Source organism: Neovison vison, chromosome 12, assembly GCF_020171115.1.
Source record: "Neovison vison isolate M4711 chromosome 12, ASM_NN_V1, whole genome shotgun sequence".
NCBI classification, from domain to species: domain Eukaryota; kingdom Metazoa; phylum Chordata; class Mammalia; order Carnivora; family Mustelidae; genus Neogale; species Neogale vison.
This window is the reverse complement of record NC_058102.1, coordinates 100,195,930-100,214,667: the sequence shown is the minus strand read 5'-3', so window position 1 is coordinate 100,214,667 and position 18,738 is coordinate 100,195,930. Positions and strand designations below refer to the sequence as shown.

At 44.2% G+C, this 18,738-nt stretch overlaps 1 protein-coding gene across 2 annotated transcripts; it reads left to right on the top strand.

The window, feature by feature from the left end:
- Positions 1 to 5,629: 5,629 nt before the first annotated feature.
- PRR13 (proline rich 13) lies at positions 5,630 to 8,887 on the top strand. Of its 2 annotated transcripts, none has more exons than XM_044228129.1 (4): positions 5,630 to 5,870; positions 6,275 to 6,313; positions 6,672 to 7,039; positions 8,232 to 8,887. In XM_044228129.1, the coding sequence occupies exons 2-4, from the start codon at positions 6,295 to 6,297 to the stop codon at positions 8,274 to 8,276; spliced, it is 432 nt and encodes a 143-aa protein (XP_044084064.1). In that variant the 5' UTR covers positions 5,630 to 5,870; positions 6,275 to 6,294; the 3' UTR covers positions 8,277 to 8,887. The 2 variants fall into 2 exon arrangements, with proteins under 2 accessions (XP_044084064.1, XP_044084065.1); XM_044228130.1 differs by lacking the exon at positions 5,630 to 5,870 and adding an exon at positions 5,963 to 5,984.
- The last annotated feature ends 9,851 nt before the right edge of the window (positions 8,888 to 18,738 follow it).

Sequence of the window (18,738 nt, the reverse complement as noted above, 5' to 3'; positions counted from 1 at the left end):
GAAATGAACTTTTAAAACATCGTTTAAGGCTTTAAAAATCTGAGTTTAGGGGCGCCTGAGTGGCTCAGTCGTTAACCATCTGCCTTCGGCTCAGGTCATGAGCTCCCGAGTCCTATGATGGAGCCCCACGGCAGGCTCCCTGCTCAGCGGAGAGTCTGCTTCTCAATCTCCCTCTGCTTTAAAAAAAAGGGCTTCTGGTTGGATCAGTGGGTTAAAGCTTACTCTGCCTTTGGCTCAGGTCATGCTCCCAGGGTCCTGGAATCAAGCCCCGCATCAGGCTCTCTGCTCAGTGGAGAGACTGCTCCCCTCCCCCGGCCTCCCTCTCTGCCTACTTGTGATCTCTCTCTGTCAAATAAATAAATAAAATCTTAAAAGGAATAATCTGATTTTAAATCTGAGGAAGAATTTCCCAGCTAGCAGATAGGTGAAGATATACATGGAGGACATTGGTGCCCTGTGAGGGTCCTGCATAGAGGTTAAAATCATGCTAGTCTGATAGTAATCATTCACCATATTAATGAGAATCATGATATACTAGCACCTAATATGTGCTTATTACGTGACAGATACATGTTTATCTCATTTCAACCACCCTACAAGGTAGGTACCATTGCCACTATTTTATAGATGAGAGAACTGAATGATGGTTTAAGGGGTTTAACTAATTCAAGGTCACACAATAAGTGGCAAAGCCAGAATTTGGCTCTCAAAGCCATCTGACTGATTGCACAACCACCATGTTCTCTATTCCTCTTTGTTCATTCATTCGTTTATTCATTCATGTAGTTATTCATTTAATAGCTTTTTCATTAATACCCTCCTATGTACCAGGCACCATGTGAAGGGCTAAGTGTTAATGAACACAGTCCCTGCTCTCAAGAAGTCTAATTTAGAAAGCTGATACTAATCAAGTAATTATTGATTGATTCATGTATGATTAAAAACTGAGACGGATATGGTAAAGGAAAGGCAAGATTCTACCACATACAAATCTCACCTAAGTAGGGTGTCAAAAAGGTTTCCTGAAGAAGTAATTCGGACAGGGGTCGGGGGTTGGGTGAGCCTGTTGTTGGGTATTAAAGAGGGCACGTATTACATGGAGCACTGGGTGTGGTACATAAACAATGAATTCTGGAACACTGAAAAGAAATAAAATTTTTTAAAAAGGAAGGAGAAAGAACAGAAAATATTCAGTTAAGTGAGAAAAAATAACAAATAAAAGAACATTTCATTTATACAGTAGAATTTGAAAAAAAAAAGAGAAGTAATTCTGGAGCTGAGAGTTGATGAATGATCAGGAGTTAATTAGGCTAAGTGAAGAGAGATGGGGAACATTCCAGGCTGAAGGGAGTAAGGGCAAAGGCCCTCCTGCAAAAGGAACCAAGATCTGAAGGGATGAAAAAAGTTTAAGGGTTGGAGGGTAGAAAACTAGGAGTGAACAGTGTGAGAAGAGACCAGAGAGGTAGTAAGGCAAGACCACTGCAGGCTACAATGACAAGATTTTGATTATTTCTTTACTGAATGCCTTTAGGGAAATAGACACTCATACACTGGTGCTGATGATGTAAATAAATATAACCTCTATAGAAAGTAATTTATCAATAACTACAAAAAGTAAAAATTTAAAGACATATATACAAGGTTATTTACTGCAACATTGTTTTTAATAGCACAAGATTGAAAACAATGCAAATATCCACTTACTGGTGGAATTGATTATGGTACATCATACAAAAGAGTAAAATGAAGTTGTGAAAAAGACAAAACACACTCTGTGTACTGATATAAAAATATCTCCAAGATGTACTAAGTGGGGGGGAAAGCTTCAAATTAAACTCTGCATAACTAGTTTTTATATTCTAAATGGGGGATATACATTTATATCAGTATTTGCTTAATTGTAACAAAGAAACTGTGGAAACATATATAAGAAACTATAGGGGTTTCATGGATTGTGGGAGACTATTGGTAGGTAGCTGAAGATAGATGTAAGAACAAGAGTGGGAGACTTTTCACTTTATAACTCTTTATCCTTCCACATTTTGCAATCAAGTGAACATATTACCTTGTCAACAAAAATGAATACATATGTGTAAAAATAATTGTGATATTTGTCTTAAAGATAATGCAAAGCCATTAAAGACACCATCTCACACCTACTAGGATGGCTGTACTGATAAAGACAGACAGTAACAAGTGTTGGGCCAGATGTGGAGAAACTGGAACCTTCATACATTGCTAGTGGGAACGTAAAATGATGTGGCTATTTTGGAAAAAATTCTGGCAGTTCCTGAAAAAGTGAAACACAGAGTTACTTGTATGACCCAGGGATTCCTCTGGAATTCAGAGCACTGTGCAACCATCACCATTGTGTTGGTATAACCAATAGGATTGAAAACATGCTCACACAAAAATTTGTACATTAAAAAAATTTTTTGATAAAAAAATTTGTACATGAATTGTCATAGCAGCAATATTCATAATAGGCAAAAAGTAAAAACAATTAAAATGTCCATCATCTGTTGAATGGATACAACAAGATGTGGCATATTCAATCAGCAGAATGTTATTTAGTACTTCCTTCATAAAAAGGAATGAAGCAGGGTGCCTGGGTGGCTCAGTGGGTTAAAGCCTCTGCCTTCAGCTCAGGTTATGATCCCAAGGCCCTGTGATCGAGCCCCGCATCAGGCTCTATGCTCAGCAGGGAGCCTGTTTCCACGTGTGTGTCTCTCTCTCTGCCTGCCTCTATGCCTACTTGTGATCTCTGCCTGTCAAATAAATAAATAAAATAAAGGAATGAAGCACTCTTTCATAGGACAACATGGATGAACCTAGAAAGGATTATGCTAAGGGAAGAAGGCAGTCGCAAAAGACCACATATTGTACAATTTTCCATTTATATGAAATGTCAAGAACAGACAAATTTATAGACAGAATGTTGATTAATGCTTACTTAGAGCTTGAGGGGGTGGGTCGAGGAGAAAAAGGGAGGGGAATGAGGATTGCCCATTTGATGGCTAATGGGCATGGCATTTTTTTTAGGGGCACAAAAATATTCTAAAATTAGATAATGGTGATGGTTGCACAGTGCTCTGAATATGTTGAAAACTATTGAAAGGTACACTTTTTTTTTTTTAAGATTTTATTTATTTATTTGACAGAGAGAGATCCCAAGTAGGCAGAGAGGCAGGCAGAGAGAGAGCCGGGGAAACAGGCTCCCTGCCGAGCAGAGCGCCCGATGCGGGACTCGATCCCAGGACCCTGAGATCATGACCCGAGTAGCGGCTTAACCCACTGAGCCACCCAGGCACCCTGAAATGTACACTTTAAATGGGTGGAATGTATGGTATATGAATAATATCTCATTAAGACTGCTTTAAAAAAGAGCAATAGTGGGCGCCTGGGTGGCTCAGTGGGTTAAAGCCGCTGCCTTCGGCTCAGGTCATGGTCTCAGGGTCCTGGGATCGAGTCCCACATCGGGCTCCCTGCTCAGCAGGGAGCCTGCTTCTCTCTCTCTCTCTCTCTCTTTCTGCCTGCCTCTCCATCTACTTGTGATCTCTCTCTGTCAAATAAATAAATAAAATAAAATAAAAAAAAGAGCAATAGTTTGGGGCACCTGGGTGGCTCAGTGGGTTAAAGCCTCTGTCTTCAGCTCAGGTCATGATCTCAGGGTCCTGGGATTGAGCCCCACATCCGGGTCTCTGATCAGCTGGGAGCCTGCTTCCCTGTCTCTCTCTCTGCCTGGCTCTCTGACTACTTGTGATCTCTGTCTGTCAAATAAATAAATCTTTACATTAAAAAAAAGAGCAATAGTTTGAAATACTTAACTTCTAAAAGGCATTATGCCCATCAGACACATCAATAATTTATTTCAAACCCAATCTTCCCAAAAAGAAATAGTGTAGATATAAATTGCCCTAGAGCTTAAGAAAACATGGGAAATAATTCATCTCAAATATTTAGCACAAAGCTGATAGGAAAGTACATCAAAATGTACTATGGTTATATAAGATATTACCATTGGGGGATGCTTGGTAAAAGGTAAATACATGGGAATTCTTGTTTTTTTGCAAATTCTCGTGAGTCTAAAAATTATTTCAAAATAAAAAATATTTTTAAAATCTGTCAAAGTCCTTAATTCAAGATGATAAACTCACTATAAAATTTATCTTCTTCGTTATTTTTTTGTATTCCACAATTTTGGGATATATTTTCATTATGGGTTAGTTCAAAGTATTTAATTTCCATCATCATTTATTCTTTGACCCAGAGTTATCTGGAAGCCTTTTTGTTTTCTTAGATTTCCAGATAGATATTTGTATTTATATTTTACATTGTGATCAGAGAATATGGTATGTATTGTACAATTCTTTGAAATTTGAATTATAGGGGCGCCTGGGTGGCCCAGTGGCTTAAGCCTCTGCCTTCTGCCCAGGTCATGATCTCAGGATCATGGGGGTGGAGCCTCTGCAGGCTCTCTGCTTAGCAGGTAGCCTGCTTCCTCCTCTCTCTCTGCCTACTTGTGATCTCTCTGTGTCAAATAAATAAAATCTTAAAAAAAAAGAAATTTGAGGTTTATTGGTTGAGATAAATTTTTTAAATAAATGTCTTAAGTATGTTTAGGAAGAATGAGTATTTTTAAGTTTTGGGTGCACGGTTTTCTGTGTTTATTCAATCAAGCCTGTTATTGTGATTTTTGGAGTCGAGAGGTGATGACAAGTTGGGAGCAGAAAAGGTGGAGAGAAGTGGAAGGAATTCAGATTTATTTGGGAGACAATACAAACTCTGTATGGTGTTGGAAGGGTACACGTGAAAGGTGAAGGAGAGCGCCATCAAGGATGACCTCCTTGGTTTCTGCCTTCTGCAATTCGACCGATGGCGGAAGTATGCAACTGAGATAGGGAATCCTACAAGGGATTAGGGAATATCTCTATTTCCCCCAAGAATGTTTCTTTACTTTCCACGGGGGATAGGGGGAAGGTGGTGAAATTGAGGTGTGGGGTTGGGACTCAGCAGCTCTCCGCCCTCTCTTAAAAGCTCTGAATATATCCGTGTTGCAATACTGACCACGGTGAGTTTTTTGTTTTGTTTTGTTTTAAAGATTTTATTTATTTATTCAACAGAGAGAGATTACAAGTAGGCAGAGAGAGAGAGGAGGAAGCAGGCTCCCCGCCGAGCAGAGAGCCCGATATGGGACTCGATCCCAGGACCCTGAGACCATGACCTGAGCCGAAGGCAGCGGCCTAACCCACTGAGCCACCCAGGCGCCCCATCCACGGTGAATTTTTCACTTCACAAGGTATCGCACTTAGCAAGCGAGGAGCAGCTCAGAGAGCACAAGCTGAGCATCCTAGTCGCCTCCCAAAGGATTTTGCCCAGAAACTGGCTCCGCCTCTCCTAGATCGCTCTTGGCCCCGCCCCCAGGGGTTTCCGGCCCGCCCACTCCGCTGCACCCTCCTAGTCCCCTGCAGAGCCCCGCTCCGCCCCTATTGCAACAGTCGTTCTCCAGCCTAGCTGGGACTAGAGTGATTGACGAAGATATTCTCCAATCACTACGCCGAAAGGCCAAGCGGTGGCCAACTAGGCGGTAGCAGAGGCGGGTGTTGTAGCCTAGTTGGGAGGGGTGACCAGGAAGTGAGAACAGAGGATGAGTCAAGCCCAGGTTGTGGTGTGAAGGTGACGGGGCATCTGGTTTCCCCAATTTCCTCCTTTCCTCGACCCTAGGTCAGGGGTCCGTTCGCAACTAGGACGCGGGATCTCCATTTGGCGTTTTGAAGGTGGAAGGGGGTGTGTCTACATAAGGAAGCGGTTGAGAATCTGTCCTGAACGCCTTCTCCGTTTCGCCGAGAGGCAGGTCCTTCTAGCCTGCGGTGAGGGTCCTGTCTCCCTCCCCCACTCCCGGGGTGCGGGCTGTGAAATTGTTTAAGATCCTCCCGTAGCTTGCGGGTGGTGAAAGTCTTCCGGACTCAGTCACGGAAAGGGAGGTGAGGGATGAGAACAGTGAGATTCGCGAACTCTGCCCTTCTTCAGAGGAGTTAGAGACCTACAGCTGTGGCGAGAGGGGCCCTGGGAGCTAGATCGCGGTAGTTAGGAAGCTGGGGGGGTGGTGCGAAATAAGTACTGAGGGCAAAGGAATGGGTGGGAAAAAACATTTATGTGGCGGTCGTGGTAGTTCTCCGAGTCTTTCCGAGAGGCGCTGGTTTGGGGCTCGGTCTTTAAATTCCCTGCCCACCTGTGCGCCATCAGCTTTTTGCCTTCCTTTCTTTCTCCACAGGCTGGAGGAAGCACCTGGAGATGTGGAATCCCAATGCCGGTAGGTGTTTGGGGAATCTCTTTTCCCATCGCAACCCCTTTTCAGTTGAGCCCCACAATAGGAAGTTTCTGTCCGTTTTTCCTCCCCCTCTCTCACCCGCTGAAGCAAACCACAGCTGACCAATGCTGTCGTCTTTCCTTAGATTTCACTGCCTCCTTTTCTCCCCAGCCCTGCCAGAGCCCTTACCTTTCCTCTGCACTGCAGGTTTGTCTCCCCTCCGCCTCATTTTCCTTCCTCACCTTTGCATTTCCCTTTAAGTATTGAGTGATAAGCCGAATTCCCTTCTTTTTTTGTCCTTGTTTGTTGTCAGAGGCTCTGAGCTGTTCTAATATCAAGTTATTCTTTGCTTCTTCACCAGGGCAGCCAGGACCAAATCCATATCCCCCTAATGTGGGGTACCCTGAAGGTTCCAATCCTGCCCATCCACCACCACCTGTCAATCCTGCCTATCCTCCAGGCCCCTTTCAAACTCCCCCAGGAGTTCCCCAGGGGAATCCAGCTTTCCCCTCAGGTGGGCCCCTTAATCCTGTGCCTCAGCCTGGGTATCCAGGATGCCAACCCCTAGGTCCGTACCCACCTCCCTACCCGCCACCTGCTCCTGGCATGCCTCTTGTGAATCCCGTGGCACCCGGCATGGTGGGACCAGGAATGGTGATGGACAAGAAGATGCGGAAGAAAATGAAGAAAGCTCATAAAAAGATGCACAAACACCACAAGCATGGCAAGGTTAGTGCCCTCCAGAGCCTGGCTAGGAAGAGGTGCCCCTACAGAGGGACTAGGCTAGCGGGAGTGGGCGAGGGGGATTGTCAGTCTGAGGACATAGAGCAGCCATTGTGTTGCTCTGGTAGATGGTTCTTCATAAAGATTCTACTGGTAAGAATCTGATAACCTTGAAATATTAGGCTAATCGGGCCTTCTATCAAGGAGGGGCTATGCTGAGCCTTGGAATAGATAGCAGAATCAAAAGCCTTTCCTGTCTGTCTACGCTCTCCCCAAACTTTTGCTCCACTCCCATCCCCAGATGCTTGTTTTAGCAAGTTAGACACACCCACCTTCAGTGTTCTCTAGGTTTTGTGTTAATTACAGGACCTTTGTTTCCTACCACCCAGTGGCACTCTTAGTGTCAACCCAAGGCAAGGCGAGTCTCTTCAGCTCTCAGGACAACTCTGAAAGGATAGAACCAGCCTGGATCTTGAGGAGGCCTTGATTTACATTTTACTGCCTAGTGTTTATTTGCTTTAGGGCTTACTTCCTGGTTCTGGATCTTTGGTAGAAGTTTGAGGAAAAGGAAAGATGAGGTTGAATGGGGAGTGAAATTATACTGGAGAGACTAAAAAATGTTTTTGTTGACTGTTGATGGGAGTGTGCATGTAAAGAACCTTGGCTAGTAGTCTCCCCACTTTTTCTCCCACCTTCCTCACTGTCTCCCATTTGGGGCTTAGGAAGAAGTAGAGCTAGTGGGCACCCAGATGCTGGTTCTACTCACTTGTCTTAGATCCAGTGCTCGCTTCGGCAGCACATATACTAAAATTGTCTTAGATCCATAGCTACATGAACTTCCATGCAGCCCGTCAGTAAGCATTTGCAAGGTAGCAGCTGTCTCCTAGCACTATACTGTACTAGCACTTGTAATTTATTTCTTGCCTAGGCACCGGCTAGGGTAAAGAAAGTTGGAAACATGCTCCCAATGCAGTATTAAGTTCTGTGCACCGATTCAGGAGGGTGTAATCCATTCCTGTATGTTCACTGCTAAGGGATATGTTTGCTTTTGCTGTGTAAGGGACAGTCTGTTTCAAGACACCTGACCTTAGGAAGCAAGAGTGCTTGGGTGGAGGGGTAGAACACCAGAGAATGTCCCATGGTGTGATCAAAGGTCGTTGGATCTGATGGCTGTCTCCTTTCCCCTTTCCCGTTACAGCATTCCTCCTCCTCCTCCTCCTCTTCCAGCAGTGACTCTGACTGAATACAGGGCCTGGACCCTTCCCTCAAGCCTCTCCAGTTCTGCTCTCCCATCAAGCTTCAGATGCCATCTTGTACTGGGGAAAATTAGCCCTTGTGCCCCCTCTTCCTCATCTCCCAATCTGAGCCTTACTCTGCTGTTCAGCCCTAACTAGCTAGGGAAAATGGGAAAAGAATTACTATGGGCCAGCAAAGACCATCTTCTCACTACTTGGATAGAACTTTTAGCTGACAAGTTTAGCAGGAGAACTGTTTTTTGAAGATGGTGAGCCTTGGAGCTAAATGCTGAAGATGAGTTTAAGATCTGTAAAATGTGATTTTTTTTTTTAAACTTTTGTAATACTTGCAGTTGGGAGGTGTTGTGGGAATTTAATTATGGAAAAAAGAATCTGTGCCATTTTTGTAATGTGGCTGGCACACTTTGGTGATTTAATGGCACATAGATTTCCCAGCAGCTTTTATTGGTGGTATGAACTGTAAGGCTGCCAGGAGGTGGAGTCCATTTGGTAGATAAGCTCTGCTTGCCATTGGACTCTCACTCCTTAGCTTAGTAGGCTGGCTTAGGTCCTTCTCATTCTCCACCTCTCAGTCCAAATAAAGCTTTTTTTTTCCTGGTCTCTGTGCCATTACCTTGGTTGGGCCCAGCACACTGCACTACTTCTGCTGCCCTTCCATAGACCCTCCAAAGTGTATCCGTTTTATAGTAAACCAGAGTGTCAGTAAGGAAGACACCATATGTCCCTATGTTTCTTAAGTGGGAGGAACCTTCAGGATTGGTTCAGACTACTGGAATGGATCTCGACTGTGATCCGGTCAATGAGGATACAGGTCTTTAGCATAAGTTTTCGTATCTACTACAGAGGTTCTTAATCCTGGCTGTCCATTAGCTATCAGAGTAGTAACTTAGAGTATAATCAGAGTAATAATTTAGACTGTAATCAGAGTAATAATTCAGAGTAATTTTTTTAATTCAAATTATTTAACATACTGTGTGTTACTAGTTTCAGGATAAGAATAATTTAAATTTTTAAAAAGATTTTATTTGTTTATTTGATAGAGAGAGAGCACACGTAGGCAGAGTGCCAGGCAGAAGGAGAGGGAGAAGCAGGCTCTCTGCTGAGCAGGGAGCCCTACGCAGGGCTTGATCCCAGAACCCTGGGATCATGACCTAAGCCAAGGGCAGATGCTTAACCAACTGAGCCACCCAGGTGCCCCTCAGGGTGAGAATAATTTAGAGTTTGGCCTTAAATCTATTGAATGAGGGGCTGCCTGGGTGGCTCAGTCAGTTAAGCATCCAAGCCTTGATTTGGTTCAGATCCTGATCTCATGGCTCATGAGACTGAGTCCTTTGATCAGCGAGAGTTTGCTTGGATATTCTCTCCCTCTGCCTCCTTCCTCTGCTCTTTCTCTTGCTCGCTTTCTGTCTCTCAAACAGATAAATAAATCTTTATAAAATTAAAAAAAAATCTGTTGAATGAGACTCTTAAGGATGGGGCTGTACAAATCAGTTTTGTTTAAAGTAGGCTCTATGCCCAGTGTGGAGCCCAATGTGGAACTTGAACTTGCCATCCTGAGATCAAGACCTGAGCTGAGATCAAGAGTTGGATGCTTAACTATCTGAGCCACTTAGGCGCCCCCACAAATTAGTATTTTTAAGAAAACTGGTGGGTCGAGACACCTGGATGGCTCAGTGGGTTAAGCCTCTGCCTTTGGCTCGGGTCATGGTCTCAGGGTCCTGGGATCGAGTCCCACATTGGGCTCTCTGCTCAGCAGGGAGCCTGCTTCCTCCTCCCCCTCTGCCTGCCTCTCTGCCTACTTGTGATCTCTCTCTGTGTCAAATAAATAAAATCTTAAAAAAAAAAAAAGAAAAAACAGGTGGGTGACTATGATAACACAGCTAGAATTGATGGCCCCTGATTCACTCTAGGCCATGCACGGTGTCACACATCAGGTTCTCAGTGATCTGCTGAGGAGAGGAAAAAGATATTCAAGAAAACTAGTTAATAAAGATAGAGGCTGTAAAATGCCAGAGGGATAGAAACCTAGAACTAAGTGGGCAGGGTAGGAGGGGTCAAAGATGACTTCACAGGAAAAGTGACATTTCAACTACCTCTTGGCCCTGGAACATGAAAAGTATAAGGAGAACAAAACAAACAAACAAACAAACAAACAAAAAAAGAAAGAATGGATTTACCAAGTAGAAGGGGGAGAGGAGCCGGGAGCGGCACGTATGCTTGGTTACAGGGTCATAAAGTTCCATTGCGTGTTTGGGAATCAGGGGCCTCCCAGTGGGGCTGGATTGGTTTTCTAGGAAATTGTTTGTTGAGGAAATCCTGTATTCTGGGTGCTGAGTCTACAAAGATGTGTAAGACCATCCCCACTGTTTGTGACCCGCAAGATCTAGTGAAGCAGACAGACACATAAACAGATTATTATGAATCTGTAAAAAGGACCACAATAAAGACATGGATCCAGCAGTGGGGGAACCAAGGAAGGGATGATGGTGCCACTGGGAAAATGAGCTAGGTCTGGGCTGTGCCTCAGGATACGCAGGAGTTGCCCAGTTGGTAAATAATTTCAGCCAATATTGAGCATTTATTTTGTGCTGGGCTCAGGGTGTTTTACATTTACAGCTTCTATAATCTTCAGAGCAACCCTATAAGGTAGGTACTATTATTCCAATTGTAGAGGTAAGGGAAACTGAAGCAGGAAGTGGTTCAGTAAGGATTCAGACTCAGGCTGTCTGGCTCCTGATTCTGTGCTCTTAACCCAATGGGCTGCAGGCAGAAACAGTGGTTTTGCTGAGGCAGAGTTGGGAAAAGGGGTAGGATGAAACTTCAGGAGTTTTTGAACCCAAGTTACCGTGCAAGAGCCTGAAAGCAGAAAATGAGGCTGAAGTCAGGGAGATGGGCTAGAGGAAAGAGTGGGTTTGAGAGATGTTTCTGAGGTGAAACCCACAGGGGTTCGGGGCATGAAGAACAAGGAAGGAGCATTTTTCGTTGGCTATATTGCGTCTATGACCTTACCCTGAGGTGAGTTATACCAAATAAATGCTTGAGGTCTTCCTAGAATTTATTAGTTCATTTATTTATTTATCCAAGATTTTTTTTTTATTAAAGATTTTTATTTATTTATTTGATAGACAGAGAGAGATCACAAGTAGGCAGAGAGGTAGGCAGAGAGAGAGGGGGAAGCAGGCTCCCCGCTGAGCGGAGAGCCCGATGTGGGGCTCGATCCCAGGACCCTGAGATCATGACCTGAGCCGAAGGCAGCGGCTTAACCCACTGAGCCACCCAGGCGCCCCTATTTATCCAAGATTTTATTTAGTTACCTGACAGAGACACAGCGAGACAGGGAATACAAGCAGGCTGAGTGGGAGAGGGAGGAGGAGGCTCCCCACGGAGCAGGGAGTCCGATGCGGGGCTCAATCCTGGGACCCTGGGATCATGACCTGAGCTGAAGGCAGATGCTTAATGACTGAGCCACCCGCATATCCCTGTTTATTTTTAAAAATGATTATTTATTGATTTATTTTTTTTAATGGGGGAAGGACTCCCCTGTTTTCCCTGTGCTCTGAATGTTTTTATTTTTATATATTTTTAAGATTTTATTTATTTATTTGACAGAGATCGTAAGTAGGCAGGCAGAGAAAGAGGGGGAAGCAGGCTCCCCATTGAGCAGAAAGTCCAATGCGGGTCTTGATCCCAGGACCCAGAGACCAGGACCTGAGCTGAAGGCAGAGGCTTAGCCCGCTGAGCCACCCAGGTGCCCCTCTTTATTGGTTTATTTGACAGAGAGTGAGCAAGAGAGCACCAGCAGGGGAGAGGGGCAGAGGGAGAGGGAGAAGCAGGCTTCCCCCGCTGAGCAGGGAGCCTGACAATGGGCTGGATCCCAGGACTCTGGGATCGTGACCCCAGCCAGAGGCAGAGGCTTAACCCACTAAGCCACCCAGGCGCCCAACTTTTTAAGAGCTGAAAGTAATACATTTACTTTGGGAGAAGATTGTAACTTTTTAAAGTTTTATTTAAGTGATATCTACACCTAATGTAGGGCTTGAATTTACAGCCCTAAAATGAAGAGTCCTGTGCTCTTCTGACTGAGCCAGCAAGGCATCCTGTAATATTTTTTAAAAATTTGTTTAAAGGGGCATCTGAGGGGCACCTGGGTGCCTCAGTCGGTTAAGCATGTGCCTTCGGCTCGGGTCATGGTCCTTGGGTCCTGGTATCAAGTCCCGCATTGGGCTCCCTGCGCAGCAGAGTCTGCTTCTCCCTCTTCCTCTGCCTGCTGTTCCCCCTGCTCATTCTTAATCTTAATCTCCATCAAATAAATAAATGGAATCTTAGGGGAAAAAAGATAAAATCTATTTTTAAAAATTTTTTTAAAAATAAAGGGGTGCCTGGGGCCCCCTGGGTGGCTCAGTCAGTTAATTGTCTGCCTTCAGCTCAGGTCATGATCTCGGGGTCCTGGAGTCAAGCCCTGCCTCCGGCTCCCTGCTCAGCCGGAAGCCTGTTTCTCCCTCTCCCACTCCCCCTGCTTGTGTTCCCTCTGTCCCTGTGTCTCTCTCTGTCGAATAAATAAATAAAATCTTTAAAAAAAATAAAAAATTTTAAAAAGTGTGCCTGGCTGCCACAGTTGGTAGAACGTGCAACTCTTGATCTCAGGGTTGTGAGTTCAAGCCCCACATTGGGTGTAGAGATTACTTAATAAATGAATTAAAAATCTTCTAAAATTTTTAATTTTTTAAAGTGAGATTTATGGCCAGTGTGGGTTGAACTCACAGCCCAGAGATCAAGAGTTGCATGCTCCACCAACAGAGCTGGCCAGGTGCCCCAGATTGCAACTTTTTTTTTTTTTTTAAAGATTTTGTTTGTTTATTTGACAGAGATCACAAGTAGGCAGAGAGGTTGGCAGAGAGAGGAGGAAGCAGACTCCCCGCGGAGCAGAGAGCCTGATTCGGGGCTCTATCCCAGGATCCTGGGATCGTGACCTGAGCTGAAGGCAGAAGCTATAACCCAGTGAGCCACCCAGGTGCCCCCAGATTGCAACATTTTTAAAATAAAGATTTGTTTATTGTAGAGAGAGAGGAGGGGCAGAGGGAGAGACTCTTTAAAGCAGACTCCCCACTGAGCATGGAGCCTGACACAGGACTATCACCACCTGAACTGAAATCACAAGAAGGACACTTAACCAACTGAGCCACTCAGGTGCTCCAGATTGTAACATTCTTTTTTTTTTTTTTTTAAAGATTTTATTTATTTATTTTGCAGAGACAGATCACAAGTAGGCAGAGAGGCAGGCAGAGAGAGAGAGGAGGAAGCAGGCTCCCTGCTGAGCAGAGAGCCCGATGCGGAACTCGATTCCAGGACCCAGAGATCATGACCTGAGCCGAAGGCAGCGGCTTAACCCACTGAGCCACCCAGGCGCCCCAGATTGTAACATTCTTAATAGGATACTATTCTTGGTGTAGTCAAGCCCCCAGCTCTTATTTCTATATTACATTGTTCCTTTTGTCCCCCTTCCCCGCTTTATAGGAGAGCATAGTGTAGGCCCTCTTTCAGATCTAACATTACTTCATTTAACCCATCTATTTTGAAGTTGATTCCATCTGTGTGTGTGTTTATATAACATTGTTTTAACATCATTCAACTAATTCAATCTTTTATTGTTGGAATTTTAGATTGTTTCCAGTCTTACTATATACTTAACTACAGCAGTGAACATTTCGGACATATATCTTAAAAAAAAAAAGATTTTATTTATTTGTCAGAGAGAGACAGTGAGAGAGGGAACACAAGCAGAGGGAGTGGGAGAGGGAGAAGCAGGCTTCCTGTGGAGCAGGGATCCCAGTGTGGCGCTGAATCCCAGAACCCTGGGATCATGACCTGAGCCAAAGGCAGATGCTTAATGACTGAGCCACCCAGGCGCCCCTTTTCTGGACATTTATCTTAACTAGAGGTTGAAAATCGGATCCCCATAGCTATATCTGGCTGAGTATTTTTTTCCCCTTTGGTGGGCCTACTCACTATGTTAAATAACATTTTCGGGGCGCCTGGGTGGCTCAGTGGGTTAAGCTGCGGCCTTTGGCTCGGGTCATGATCTCAGGGTCCTGGGATCGAGTCCCGCGTGGGGCCCTCTGCTCAGCAGGGAGCCTGCTTCCTCCTCTCTCTCTCTCTGCCTCTCTGCCTACTTGTGATTTCTCTCTGTCAAATAAATAAAATCTTTAAAAAAAAATAAATAACATTTTCTTTTTCTCTTTTAAGATTTATTTTGAGAGAGAGAGAGAGAGAGCGCGCGCACAAGCCAGGTGGGGGGGGGACGAGGAAGGAGAATGGACTCTGCACTCAGCATGGATCCTGATACGGGGTTCAATCTGAGGACCCTGAGATCATGACCTGAGCTGAAACCAAAGAGTCGGATCCTTAACCAACTGCACCACCCAGGTGCTCTAATATCAGACATTTTCTTTCTTCTTCTTCTTTTTTTTTTTTTTAAAGATTTTAATTATTTATTTGACAGAGACTGAGAGAGCTTAAGCAGGGGGAGAGGCAGAAGAGGAAGGAGGCTCCCCACTGAGCAGGGAGCCCAATGCGGGGCTCTATCCGGAGACCCTCAGATCATGACCTGAGCCGAAGGCAGATGCTTCACGGACTGAGCCATCCAGGCGCCCCTAATATCAGACATTTTCAATAAAGATTTAGATTTTAAGCTGGAAACTCTATCAACAGTGAGTTCACAATTCTGAAGGCAGAAATTCTGGCCCTGAGTAGTGGTCATTCCTTATTGATAGGTCCTGTACTCTCCAGTTTTATCATCTTTTCAGCTTCCTATTGCCTTCTTTCTCCCCATTACATGACTTGCCTGTCTCCTGAGAACATTGGGATTGCACCCTATTTTGTGCAACAATATAAAGCATTAAAGATGGTCATTCTCAAATGTGCTTATCTTATGCCTTCACCACCTTGTGCCCATGAGGGGAATCTGGGATTCTGCCATTCTCTTCTTACTAGAAACAAAGTATAGCAAGGTTTCCACACATTTGAGAATGGAAAAGGATAGGAAACCCATAAGATCTAAAATACAAATTGAGGGGCGCCTGAGTGGCTCAGTAGGTTAAAGCCTCTGCCTTCGACTCAGATCATGATCCCAGGGTCCTGGGATTGAGCTCCACATCAGGCTCTCTGATCAGTGGGGAGCCTGCTTCCCTCTCTCTCTCTGCCTGCCTCTCTGCCTACTTGTGATCTCTCTCTCCCTGTCAAATAAATAAATAAAATCGTTAAAAAAAATAAAATAAGGGTGCCTGGGTGGCTCAGTGGGTTAAGCCTCTGCCTTCGGCTCAGGTCATGATCCCGGGGTCCTGGGATCGAGTCCCGCATTGGGCTCTCTGCTCGGCGGGGAGCCTGCTTCCCTCTCTCTCTCTCTGCCTGCCTCTCCGTCTACTTGTGATCTCTCTCTGTCAAATAAATAAAATCTTTAAAAAAAATAAAAAATAAAATAAAATAAAAATTGACACTCTAGCTTTGGGGATTGCCAATCATGGGATGAGTCTTTAGTTTGCTGCCTTTTTGGAGTCATCTCCCCATGTCAGGTTGCTTTATGGCTCTAGGCAAACGCGTTCTCTTTTTTCCCTTTCTGAGAGGAATTTACTGATTCATAAAATTATCAGGTATTGCTATTAAGTGCATCTCATCTTTCTCTTTCAAAGCTGATTACAGCTGTTGCCCAGCCCTAGGAGAAGCCATGCTATTGTTAGTAAAGGATGACATTTTTTATCAAAAAAATTTTAACGATTTTATTTATTATTTATTTATTTATATTGTTAAATAAATGATATTATATTATATTATACATTATATAATTTATAACAATACAAATAAATATATATTATTTATATAAATATATATTTAATATAAAATATATAATATATATTATTATAAATGAATAAATAAATTACAAGAGAGAGAGAATACAAGCAGGGGGAGTGGCAGAGGGAGAGGGAGAGAAGCCTGCTCCCTGCTGAGCAGGGAGCCTGATATGTGGCTGGATCCCAGGACCCTGGGATCATGACCTGAGCCCAAGGCAGATGCTTAAACGACTTAGCCAGGTGCCCCTATTTGATCAACTTTTATTTGATATTTGTTTTGCCTTCCACATGAGAGGTGATGTCTTGGATAGCTACTCACTTCCACCTGAGCTCTCAGGGTCTTTGGAGTCTATAAATGACCCAAGTGTAAAATCTTTTTTTTTTTTTTAAGACTTTATTTATTTATTTTTAAGATTTTATTTATTTGAGAGAAGAAGGGAGAGAGAGAGAGAGAGAGAGAGCGAGCGCATGAGTGGGGGAACAGATGGACCCAGAGGGAGAGGGGCAACAGACTCCCCGGCAGAGCAGGGAACCTGACTCTGGGCTCAATCCCAAGACCTCAGGATCATGACCTGAGCCGAAGGCAAACATTGAATCAACTGAGCCACCCAGGCACCCCCCCTATGTGCGAAATCTTGAGGTTATTTGATCTTCTGCACAGGCCTCATAGTAAGCCTGCTCCTTAGTTTGATTTGAAATGGTGGTGTCCTGGGGCACCTGGCTGGCTCAGTCAGAAGAGCATGCAACTCTTGATCTCAGGGTTGTGAGTTTGAGCCACATATTGGGTGTAGAGTTTACTCAAATGAATAAAACTTAAAAAATTTTTTTGGAGGTGCTGGGTGGCCCCACATTGGGCTCTCTGCTCCATGGGAAGCCTGCTTCTCCCTCTCTCACTACCGCTGCTTGTATTCCCTCTCTCGCTTTCCTTCTTCTCTGTCCAATAAATAAATGAAATCTTAAAAAATTTTTTTTTTCTTTTTGAGGATTACTGGTGGCTCAGTTGATTAAGCATCTGCCTTTGGTCCAGGTCATGATCCCCTGGTATGGAGCCCCACAATGGACTCTCTGCTCAGTGGGGAGCATGCTTCTCCCTCTCCCTCTGCCTGCTACTCTCACTGTTTGTGCTCTCTCTTTGTCACATAAATAAATAAAATCTTTATTTATTTATTTTTTAAAAATATTTTATTTATTTATTTGTCAGAGAGAGAGAGAGAACAAGCAGGCAGAGTGGCAGGCAGAGGCAGAGAGAAGAAACAGGCTCCCCGCCAAGCAAAGAGCCCCAGCGGGACTCAATCCTAGGACTCTGGGATCACGACCTGAGAGCCAAAGGCAGCGGCTTATCCAACTGAACCACTGAGGCACCCATAAATAAAATCTTAAAATTTTTTTTTAAATGTTGGTGTTGCAACATTTTCTTTCTACCTCCCCACGCCCCTGCTATTTTCTTATTTCCTTTCCTCTCTTTCAGCATTTGGTCTGCCCCTTGCCTTTGCCAGTGACAGACTTCTTTTTATTTCTATCTCACATTGTTTCTTTCTTTTTTTAAAAGATTTTATTTATTTATTTGACAGACAGGGATTACAAGTAGGCACAGAGGCAGGCAGAGAGAGGAGGAAGCAGGCTCTCCACTGAGCAGAGAGACCAACGAGGGACTCGATCCCAGGACCCTGGGATTATGACCTGAGCCGAAGGTGGAGGCTTAACCCACTGAGCCACCCAGGTACCCCAAGAAAACATTTAAAAAATTTTTTTTATTTAAGTAATCTCTACATATAATGTAGGGCTCAAAGTCCCAACCCCAATATCAAGAATCTCAAACTCTTCTGAGTCAACCAGGTGCCCCCTCACACTTAAGAAAATTAACAGTACTTCCTAATATTAGCTAATATTCAGTTCACTGGATTTCCTCAATTGTCCCCAGAATATATAGCTACTTTTAAATTTTATTTTATTATTTTTAAAGATTTTATTTATTTGAGAGAGAGAGAACGAGGGAGAAGCAGACTCCTTGCTGAGCAGAGAGCCCGAGGCAGGGCTGGATTCCAGGACCCTGAGATCCAAAGGCTGATTTTTTTTTTTTTTAAAGATTTTATTTTTATTTATTTGACAGATCAGAAATCGGCAGAGAGGCAGGCAGAGAGAGAGAGAGAGAGGAAGGGCAGCCAGCTCCCTGTTGAGCAGAGAACCTGACGTGGGGCTCTATCCCAGGATCCTGGGATCATGACCTAAGCCGAAGGCAGAGGCTTTAACCCACTGAGCCACCCAAGGGCCCTCCAAAGGCTGATCTTAACTGACTGAACCACCCAAGTGCCCCCTGGGGTAGTTGTTTTGCAGACTATTCCACTTTCTACGTTTGTTGATTATCTCCTTGTAGTGTGATGTATTTAACTTATTCCTTTAGCCCTCACATATTTCCTGTACATTGCTAATTAGGTCGAAAGGTTGATAAGATTCAGATTAAACACTTTTTTTTTTTTTAAAGATTTTATTTATTTATTTGACAGACAGAGATCACAAGTAGGCAGAGAGGCAGGCAGAGAGAGAGAGAGGAGGAAGCAGGCTCCCTGCTGAGCAGAGAGCCCAATGCGGGACTCGATCCCAGGAC